We start from the raw sequence: 11,855 nt of genomic DNA on the forward strand, positions 1-11,855 counted from the left end.
AATTCAAGAAACTAATTAATTTTAGATAAATTATAACATATTAATATATGATGACTCATTTTAGATACTCGATTGAGGATCAAAACATTAGTAATTAATGTCCCTTTCACTTTGGCCCCTATGTAGACTCTGTCAAGTTCAGTTAAATCTATATAAATTAATACAATGAGGAGAGACTAGTAAAATTTTATTAATTTAATCAAATATTAAATTATTGAATTAATAGTCTAATATGAATTGAAAAAGAGAGATTGTTATTTAAACGCAACTATTAATTTATCGAGTATTCATTTATCGAGATTCAACTGTAGGTGTAGTATAAAAAGTAAATTTTCTATAATTGATAGTTACATGATTTTATGACAAGTGTATTAAACATGATTGTGCTCATAATTTAATCCTTAAATTAATTGGGAACCCGTTGTTGACTCTTTCCCTTTCGTTTAGTTAATGTCATCTTTCTTTTGCTTATAAAAAAAATAATTAAATGGGCCAAAAGGCCCAAAATCGAAGAAAACAATGGTTTTATTTATTCTACACCAGGTGAAGGTTATATGAGCTGATTTTTTACTGTTGATCTACACATACCAATTGGATGTGTGCGTGTTTGTGTGTATATGAATGGTAAGGATCTACCAGGTGTATTTCACCCGGTGTAGGATCTCAAAAGCCGAAAACAACTACTATAAAAAATTAAAAAATTAAAAAAAAAAAAAGAAAAAGAAAAAAAAAGTAGGTATAAAGGCTAACCTGCCGTGTGGAAGAGTTGTGAATATTCAATAATTGGTGAAATAGATTTGTTGGGTATGACTTGCGTGGATGATGCTGCCTGCATTAATCACTCATTTTTTTTCTTATAAAATTAAATAAATCAATTTTTAAACCAATGTTAGTTGCCAATGTCTACCAGTTTCAAGAACTGAATTTCTTGACTTTTTTTTTTCAATTTATTTATTTCGGCTAATTTCTTGACCATTTCAAGTGTCCATTATTACAAGTAGCATTTTTTTATTCGAAGAGGAAAAAATGGTAGGTAAACAATTTCTTGACATAAAATTTTACAGTTTAATTCCTATGTAAAAAAAATGTTCAGGTTTAATTTGTTCGTTTTCTACATTGTTTTAATCTATATCGTGAATTTAAAGCATACACATTAGTAAAAAAATGTTTTTTTACTGTAATATTTTTGTTGCGGTAAAAAGCCGTAACAAAAGGTGCATTTCACTACATGACAATTTTGGAGTCGTAGTAAATGCTAGTATTTTACCGTAGCAAAAAGGTATTTGCTACGGCCATTTATCGTAACAAAGTTTTTGTCGCGCTCGTGTATGTCACGGAGCAAATTTGTTGCAAATGCATAGCTAAATCTTTTTACTTCGAATTTGGTATCTTTTGCTACTAGTGACAGTAACTGTCTCGCAAGGGATGATCTACAGGTTTGCATGTTATTATACGAGAGTAACTGTTGCAAATTTTATTAATACTCCCTCCGTCTCTTATTATATGTCTTTTTGGGGTGTATTTTTTGTCCCAAATTATTTATCATTTTAGAGTTCCAATAAGGCAGTAATTGTATTTTATCAATTTTGTCCATTATTACTCTTAATTAGTTAATTAAAAAATAATTAATGACAAGGGTATTTAGTATTTACTATGTTATTTTTAGTATAATTTATGCATATTTATTGACTATCCTAACATACGCGTAACCACCCAAAACGACATATAATAAGGGACGGAGAGAATAGTATATTAAGGCCCCGTTTGGTTGGCAAGATAAGATTAGCCAAGATAAAATTAAATAATCTAATGACACCCAATTATTTTATTAGAGTTTGAAACGTCAAAAAAAAAAAAAAAAAAAAAAAAAAAAAAAAAAAAAAAAACTCATTAGAAGGCATGATAAGTCAAAATAAGGCAAGATAAGCCACAATTATATAATTTTGGCGGGTCAACCCGACAATTTATTGAGGATACTAAATATCAAATTAAGTTCAACTATTTAGTTAATCATGACTTATCTTGACAACCAAACGAGTAAGAGTTTTGTTGATACTACTTACATCTAATAAAATACACCGGGTGAATCTTCTCTTGGTATAATATTTCATAGACCGTGCACCATTAAATCATTGAAGGAAGGAAAAATGAGCATATCTACAACATGACAAGTATTCATGAAACTTCTATATGTCGGCCACTTTTAAGTGTGTCATTAATATATATTGTTTCTCTCTCTACAGTTTCAAGATTCTTTTGGTAGAAATACAGTAGAATCTCTAGAACAGGTCCGAGTCAAATAGCAATAATTCGAAGCACTCCTTTTTACGCTGCTTCAGAAACCCAGAGACTGAATCGTATGGATATATACATAAATACATTAATAACCTTGTTTAGGTAATAATTTCTTCGGATACTGATTCAGTGTAAACATACTAAATATTTTTAGTTCGATAATTTAATATTGGGATTTTTATGCAAAAGTCCCCAACCAAGCATGTTTATTATTCTAGGTATAGGGGACATATCTCTTTCACCAATAAGCCCATCCCTTTAATATTTATTATAACTAAAGGAAACATTCATGTATATCCCAATATTACCCTCAATCATTTATACCCAATTCTTAATTGTAATCCAAATTAATCAATTTTGTCCATAAAAGTTCAATTTTGACCACAAAAATTCAATTTTGACTTTTTTTTGGAGTATAATTTAATATGCTCCAATTTCATCCTTAACTTAATTTAATCTCAATTTGACCCCAAATTTCACAAATTATTAAATTTTGACCCAAAATTTTTTTTTTCAAAAACTTTTTTTTGCCGCCGGATTCCGGCTTTGACCGGCGGTCAACGCCGGTCTCCGGCGTTGACTTTTTAAACTTTTTTTTTTTTTTTTTCTTCCGGATTTTTTTTCCGGATTCCGGCGTTGACTTATTTTATTTTTTTTTTTTTCTTTTTTCTTTTTTTTTTCTTTTCTTTTCTTCCGGATTTTTTCGCCGGTTTCCGGCGGTCTCTTTCTTTAGTGTTTTTTTAAGTTTTTTTTTTTTTGTTTGGTTTGTTTTGTTTTTCCACGCCCGCCGCTACACGTTGACCGTAATTGTGCTGTCACTGACAGTAATTTAGCGTAATTATACTGTCAATGATAGTTAATTAACGTAATTGTACTGCCGTTGACATTACATTTATGTAATTGTGCTGCCGTTGACAGTAAATTAATGCAATATTATATTTTTTTATTTATTATTATTTTTTTTTATTTTTTTTGATTTGTTGACAAGTCAACGTAATTATATTACTGTCGTTGACAGTAAAATAACTGTAAACACAATAATATTACTGTCAACAACATCAATATTATTATTTTTTTGGGGTGTTTGTTTTGTTCGAGTTATTCACGAAGTAACGTAATAATATTACTGTCTACTATTGTAATATTACTGTTGCTATAGTAATATTACTGTCACTCACAGTAATATTAATTCTTTTGGTTTTTTTTTATTTTGTTTACATTTGTTGAACGGACAACATAGTAATATTACTTTATTATACAATAATAATGAATTTTGTTGTGTTAATATTAATGTGCTAGAGATTAATATAGCAATATCAATGTGTTAAACTATAGTTTAGTTAATTTTACTGTGTTTAACAGTAATATAGTTAATATTACTGTCATTCACAGCAATATTGCTGTTTAAACGGAAAAAAAAAAAAAAAAAAAAGAAAAAAAAAAAAAAAAAAAAATTAAAAAGTCAACGCCGGAGACCGGCGTTGACCGCCGGTCACCGCCGGAATCCGGAAAAAAAATCCGGAAGGAAAAAAATAAAAAAAATAAAAAAAAAAAATAAAAAAGTCAACGCCGGAGACCGGCGTTGACCGCCGGTCAACGTCGGAATCCGGAAAAAAAAAATCCGGAAGGAATAAAAAAAAAAAAAAAAAAAAAAAAAAAAAAAGTCAACGCCGGAATCCGGCGGGAAAAAAAAGTTTTTGAAAAAAAAAAAATTTGTGAAAAAAAAAAAATTTTGGGTCAAAATTGAATAATTTGTGAAAGTTGGGGTCAAATTGAAGTTAAAGTAAGTTAAGGATGAAATTGGAGCATATTAAAGTAAGAGGGGTTATTTTAGTCCTTTACATAAATCTGGACCATGTGTGGACTTATTGGTAAAGGAGAATATTGTCTGGATCTCTTTATGAATAAGTTCCCACTGATGGGCTTATTTGTAATATGCCCTTTAATATTTAGGTAAATTAATAGGATTTTACTAGTCCTAATTGTATTAGGGCAAATGGCAAAAAGGCCCATCACATGGGACTTAAATGCATTTTAGTCCACAAAAAAAACAGTCTCTCAATTAAGCCCATCCCCATGTCTTTAGTCTAAAATACCCTCAATAATATAATTCTTAACTATTCCACCCATTATGCTCTAACTTCCTTAATATTACACATTGACCCCGGATTTAAACAAATATATCACATTAACCCCCAAAACTTTTTTTTTTTTCAGAAAATAATTTTTTTCTGAAATATTTTTTTTCCGGCCAGATTCCGGCGTTGACTTTTTTTTTTATTTTATTTTATTTTTTTTTGAATTTTTTTTTTCCTGAATTTTTTTTCCGGTCGGTCAACCACCGTTGACCGCCGGTCTCCGGCGTTGACTTTTTTTTTTTTTTTTTGAATTGTTTTTTCTTAGAAAAAAAATATTTTAATTAATATTACTGTCTTGACTACTAAATTACTGTCTCAGACAGTAATATTACTGTTTGGGACAGTAATATTATAAATATTATTTTTCCGAACAGTACTATTATTAATATTATTGTCTAAGACGGTTAAATTACTGTTGGAGACAGTAATTTAATATCCTAGACAGTAATATTAATTAAAATAAATTTTTTTAAGGAAAAAAAAAAAAAAAAAAAGTCAATTAACAGTTAAATTACTGTCTCCGACAGTTAAATAACTGCTGTAGACAGTAATTTAGCAACGAATACAGTAATATTAATTAAAAATATTTTTTTTAAGAATAAAAAAGTCAATTAACAGTTAAATTACTGTCTCCAACAGTTAAATAACTGCTGGAGACAGTAATTTAGCAACGAATACAGTAATATAAATTAAAAATACTTTTTGTAAGAATAAAAAAGTCAATTAACAGTTAAATTACTGTCTCCGACAGTTAAATAACTGCTGGAGACAGTAATTTAGCAACGAATACAGTAATATTATTAAAAATATTTTTTTTAAAAATAAAAAACTCAATTAACAGTTAAATTATTGTCTCCGACAGTTAAATAACTGCTGGAGACAGTAATTTAGCAACGAATACAGTAATATTAATTAAAAATATTTTTTTTAAGAATAAAAAAGTCAATTAACAGTTAAATTACTGTCTCCGACAGTTAAATAACTGCTGGAGACAGTAATTTAGCAACGAATACAGTAATATTAATTAAAAATATTTTTTTAAGAATAAAAAAGTCAATTAACAGTTAAATTATTGTCTCCGACAGTTAAATAACTGCTGGAGACAGTAATTTAGCAACGAATACAGTAATATTAATTAAATTTTTTTTTTTTAAGAATGAAAAAGTCAATTAACAGTTAAATTACTGTCTCCGACAGTTAAATAACTGCTGGAGACAGTAATTTAGCAACGAATACAGTAATATTAATTAAAAATATTTTTTTTAAGAATAAAAAAGTCAATTAACAGTTAAATTATTGTCTCCGACAGTTAAATAACTGCTGGAGACAGTAATTTAGCAACGAATACAGTAATATTAATTAAAAATATTTTTTTTAAGAATAAAAAAGTCAATTAATAGTTAAATTACTGTCTCCGACAGTTAAATAACTGCTGGAGACAGTAATTTAGCAACGAATACAGTAATATTAATTAAAAATATTTTTTTTTAAGAATAAAAAAGTCAATTAACAGTTAAATTATTGTCTCCGACAGTTAAATAACTGCTGGAGACAGTAATTTAGCAACGAATACAGTAATATTAATTAAAAATATTTTTTTAAGAATAAAAAAGTCAATTAACAGTTAAATTACTGTCTCCGATAGTTAAATAACTGCTGGAGACAGTAATTTAGCAACGAATACAGTAATATTAATTAAAATTATTTTTTTAAGAATAAAAAAGTCAATTTACAGTTAAATTACTGTCTCCGACAGTTAAATAACTGCTGGAGACAGTAATTTAGCAACGAACACAGTAATATTAATTAAAATATTTTTGAAGAAAAAAAAAATAGTCAATTAACAGTTAAATTACTGTCTCCGACAGTTAAATAGGTGCCGGAGACAGTAATTTAGCAGCCAAGACAGTAAAATTAATTACAATATTTTTTTTAAGAAAAAAAAAAAAAAAAGTCAACGCCGGAGACCCGGCGGTCAACGGCCGTTGACCGGCCGGAAAAAAATTTCAGGAAAACAAAATTCAAAAAAAAAAAAAAAATCAACTCCGGAGACCGGCGGTCTCCGGCGGTCAACGCCGGAATCTGGCCGGAAAAAAAATATTTCAGAAAAAAAATTATTTTCTGAAAAAAAAAAGTTTTGGGGGTTAATGTGATATATTTGTTAAAATCCGGGGTCAATGTGTAATATTAAAGAAGTTAGAGCATAATGGGTGGAATTGATACGAATTAGGGTTAAAATTGGGGTCAAAATTGAAATTAGGGTTAAAATTGGTTAATTGATGAAATTGGGCTAAATTGGGGTGTAAATCATGAAATTGGAGTTGAATTGGGTTTCAATGAATTGGGGGTAATTTTGGTATATATAAAAGGATTTTCCTTATTTGCAAATAAGTTTGAATGGGCTGGATTTATTTGAAAGACAAAAAAATTGGATGTCCCTCTTTTAATTAATTACCCTAGTCATGGACTTTTTTGTGATTACCCCATTGTATTAATCTATAGGAGTTTAAATGTATATCTGTATCTGACTTAGTAACGAACTAAAAACCTCAATTAGTATATATAAATATTCATTGAGAGATGTATGAAAAACTTTGGAAAAGCAATGTTAAACAGTTAACTTTTAGCTTATTCCAGTGAAATGTTTAAAATATCCAAATAAAAAGGTTCAGATAAAAATGAGGGTTAATATGCATGAGCTCCTTAAAGGAAACATAATTTGAACTAAATGACAAATTCAAATTTATTTTTTTAATTAAATTCTCAGTTTGAAATAATATATGAGCCACATCCCTAATTTTTTTTAATCTCTATCTTGTCTTTATACCCTAAATCCTATAAACCTAGACATTTACGTTCAATTAAAATTTATTTTTCTTCTTTTTGTTTTTTCTCTCTCTCACACGTTATCTCTCCATATTTCTCTCTATCTCCCTTTCTCTCGTTTTTTTCTCTCTTCTCTACTTTTCTCCAGTTCTCAGTAGTTGCACGAAGGCAGGAGCAGGGGCGGTGGATGCGACGGCGGCCGGTGGAGGCGGCGGCGGTGGATGGATGCGACGGCGGGCGGTGGAGGCACCGGCGGTGGCGGCGTTGGGCAAGAGCTGTGCAGGCGGGGCTGTGAATATGGTTAAGATGTTATGGAAAGTATATTTTGACTAATCAATTGGATCTGATTTCCTTGTGTTTTGAAAGATTTTTGCTTGATTTGGGTTCAAATTCCATATCTAGGTTTTCCAAAATTAGTAGGTGACTACAATCGCGGCGGCTGCGAGCGTGGGTTGCTAGGGTTAGCGGCGGCTGCGTAGGCTGCTAGGGTTTGCGACGGCTAAGAGTTTTTGGTGGCTAGAGTTTGGCAGTAAAGCATAGTACACCGTAGTATACTATACTACGTCGTAGTATACCATAGTAGACCACTATACTACCATGGTATATAGAAAAATTGAAAATATGTAAATTGAAAAAAAAAAATAGCATGTCTTTTTTTTTTTTTTTTTGTTTTGTAATTCTCAATACTGTATTATGTAGAAAAAAAGGAAAAAAATAAAGAAACTTTTATAATACTGTATAAAATGCTAAAAAGAATAAAGAGAAAAAGGAAGAGAAACGAATATTCCGAAGAAAAAAATATTATATTGAAATATGAAAATATTAAATGCATAATAAATAAAATGATAAATGCAGTTTGAAATTTACTTAATGAATATTTCGAATTTGTGAGTGGGGAGGCATTTGTGAAATGAATTTTATAGAGGATGTGAAACAAATGTTTAATTAAACTTGTCATTTAGTTCAAATAAATTTTGTCACTGGAACCTATATCCTAAGACCCCTAAAAATAATTAGGTTACATTTGAATGTACAAAACAATTGATAGTTATTGGCAAAAGTGCTTTAAAATAAATATATGTAATATATATAAAAATAAAAAAGAAAAATAAAGAAAAAGTCAATAAGCTACCTCATACATACTTTGAGATATATCTTAAAACGACTTATTTTAAATTAAGCAAAACTAAATTGATTTTGAAAACACTTAAAAACTAAGGAAAACACATAAAATTGGTCTCCCAAAGGCATCCACCCATCCACGTATTAACCTTGACTTGAAAAGGGAGTGGAGGGAACAAAACAACATCATTCCATGAAAAATCACTTTTGGCAAACTATAATTATTTATGTCCAAGTGAGATTAAGTTTGTGTTTGAAAAAAAAAAAAAATACAAATAGATTGTGAGTTTATTTCTGCATATAATTTGTTTTTAAGTTTTTGCAAAATAAGTTTTTTTTTGCTTCTCTTAAAATAAACCGGTTTGGCTATAATATATCATATCAATTCAAAATACAAATATTGCTAGCAGTTCGAAGACTACAACTACATATACCTAGGGTTGGCAATCGGGCCATGTGAGCCAAGCTTGGGTCAGCTCAAAGTTACATACCATCGGGCCTCGTTACTATATGCTCAAACTCATATACCATCGGCCTCATTCGTATAGGCTCAATCTCGGCTCATATATTTTTTCAGATTTCGAGTTTATATCGGGCCTCATATATAACCGTAATGAGTAAAAAAAAATTATAAAAACAAGTCTTAAACAAGATTTACCTTCATTCAAGTTAATCCAAAAAATACCTTAATGATCTTTGCAAGTTAGTGGGAAAATTTAAAAACAAGATTGAAAGAATTAAAAAATAATTAGTAACTCTTATTATTGGAAACGTTTTATATTCTCAAATATATCGGTGATGAATTTCAGCAATTGGATTTCAGTGGGTATTTTGCATTTGATTCATATTTTACTTATTGCCACCGCCACTACTTAATTCCTTTTATTTTGCAAACTAAAATAATCTTATACAGTCGTAACTTGTATGTTGTCATAGCATTAAAATAATAAATAGATAATATATTTTGTTAAACCTAACTAATCGGACCTTATTTGGGTTGAGTCATAGTAGGCTCAAACTCGGTCATAAATAAATCGGGTCTAGTAAAATGGCTCAGACTCGGCCCGGCTCACTAAACAGTAGGCTCGGCTCACATATAATCGGACCAAGCCATCGGGCTTCGGTTAGGCCCGGCTCAATTGCCGGTCCTACATATACCCTTGTAGCAAGGTCAGAAACTGCATTACCCTTGCAACGAGGTCATAAACTGCATAACCTTGCACATGTTTTTCGTATATAGTTTATTTTCCTGTTAATTTGCAAACACCCTAAACTTAAAAAAAAACACTTCATCCCAACTTAACTCACGATCACTAACTTTTGTTTTTAAATAAGATTTTGCAAATAACACCTAAAGCCTCTGTATAGTCTTGCGCTTCATCAAAACAATCAAAGTCAACTATGTTCCATTTCCTAAAGCAATCGTCTTTTGGATTGTAAACAAAACATACAGTCGGTACACAAATAGAACCTCGTCATTTGGCAAGACACACAACGGGGTAAAGTAATAATCATAAATTCTTGATAAACACCTCCGAGTGTCGGATACATAAGAAACAGTGACATATGTAGCCCAAGACTTGCAATACTCGCCAATTCCGATATCTAACCCAATAGTAACATTTTCAGGATAGTCGAAACACAAACGAAGACATCCTCTACTTTTCTCTCAACTTTTCGGTTTTGTTTTGTACGGAGAAGAATGGGCTTGTTTTTTATACGAGGAAGGATGTCGATAAAGTGCAGGCAAAACCTAGGACTGGCTTTTATATATCTTATACATAAAGGAGCGGCTAAAACAAAGATCAATTCTTTCTCACTTCAATACCATCACAATAAATAAATAAGTAATAAATAGGTAATGACATTAATACCCTTAATAAAAATCAATATCACACAGACATGAATAGAAAAGTTAATGGTGCCATGGAATTAAACATCCTCTCTTAGCAAATAAATTAAATGTGATTCAAAAAAATGACTAATTTTACTAAACAGTAACCTATTGATTCTAATCATAAACAACTTTACCAGGCCAATAAATCATCATTAAAATCAAGAAATATTGCTTCAATAAAATGAGATAAATAAAAAACTTTAAAAGAAAGCAATATTATCGGGTACAAGTGAGACTAAACTTTCTGTGTAGGCCTCCGCTTCACGAAAACGATCACAGTCAAAGTCAACTGTGTGCCGTTGCTTAACACACCCGTCTTTCTTATTGTAAATCAAAAAATCCGATCCGGATGTAAACAGAATCTCGCCACTTGGCAAAACAAACAACGGGGTTACGCGATTAAACATCCTCGTAAATGAAGAGTTCCCAAAAACGGATAAATAAGAAATACTCAACAATTCCGACCAAGAATCTTCCGCCCCGTATTTGTTCCAAATCAATATATCGGACCCGACGGTTAGAGCGCAGTCGAAAGACATACAACGACATCCCTTGAAAACTCCGAGTCTCGGAATGTAACAACCCTCCATACAACTAGGTCGTTCCACCGTTCCGAAACGCTCGTTCGTCAAATCGAAACAAACGATTTCCCATTTCAATTTCGTTTTATAATAGTTTATCCAATGAAGCTTCCCACTCACAAACTTCCCTTGACCTATTGTCCATCTATCCTCGAAGAACACGTTAACTCCCCAAGAATCGGCTTTTAAACTATACACTCTCGCCGACGTCTCGATCGTACGGTGTTGTCATCGTAAAAACAGCGTAAACCTTGTAATCACAACTACTCTCATCGAATCCAAAGCCGTATCCACTAATAGAACCGAGATTCTTCGGGCACGTCGTTCCAGTAAAGAAGTCGGGCAATTCCTTGAACTCTCTTGTCGAAGGGTTCAACAAGAAAAACCGACATGCGTCGACTAGAACGGAGATCAAACCGTTGCATGAACCCACGATAACTATATCTCTCGAACTATTCAACGGAAAGAAATCGAAAGAAACGGCGCGAGTGACCGGTTCGGTCAGCAAGGAGGACAGAGAACACGCCTTTAGTCTGCCTGGGCTTGATTTCGAAGAGTTCTTACAGGTTGAGATGATTCTTTTGTCGGTCAAAGATTCGATCTTTTTCGAATGTTGGAGATGGGTTTCGACGAATTGTTTGGTGGAGATCAGCGAACGCCATGATTGGGAAACACACTTAAATCTCAAGAGAGATTTTACCGGGAGTCTGTACAATATTTCTTCGATGATTTCTTCCGGAAGATGATGGCTGATTCGGTCAGCCTTGCTGGTCTTCATTGGCGGCGGCGGCGGTGGTTTACGAGTTCGGCCGTATGAGGTTCTTGTCGTACGATGAAAGCCACCAAATTAGGGTTTTGTTTTCCCGTTTTGGGGGGTTTGAGGTTGTTGTGTTGTACGAGGAATCCAGTCTACAGTTTTGATGGCTTTTGAGATCCTACACCGGGTGAAATACACCGGGTAGATCTTTACCATTAATATACACACAAACACACACA

At 31.6% G+C, this 11,855-nt stretch overlaps 1 protein-coding gene across 1 annotated transcript; it reads right to left on the reverse strand.

The window, feature by feature from the left end:
• Positions 1 to 11,049: 11,049 nt before the first annotated feature.
• LOC105951013 (F-box/kelch-repeat protein At3g23880) lies at positions 11,050 to 11,637 on the reverse strand. The gene has a single exon (XM_088816017.1). The coding sequence runs from the start codon at positions 11,635 to 11,637 to the stop codon at positions 11,050 to 11,052; it is 588 nt and encodes a 195-aa protein (XP_088672143.1).
• Between the last annotated feature and the right edge of the window lie 218 nt (positions 11,638 to 11,855).

Source organism: Erythranthe guttata, chromosome 3, assembly GCF_056151865.1.
Source record: "Erythranthe guttata isolate IM_541 chromosome 3, IM_541, whole genome shotgun sequence".
NCBI classification, from domain to species: Eukaryota; Viridiplantae; Streptophyta; class Magnoliopsida; order Lamiales; family Phrymaceae; genus Erythranthe; species Erythranthe guttata.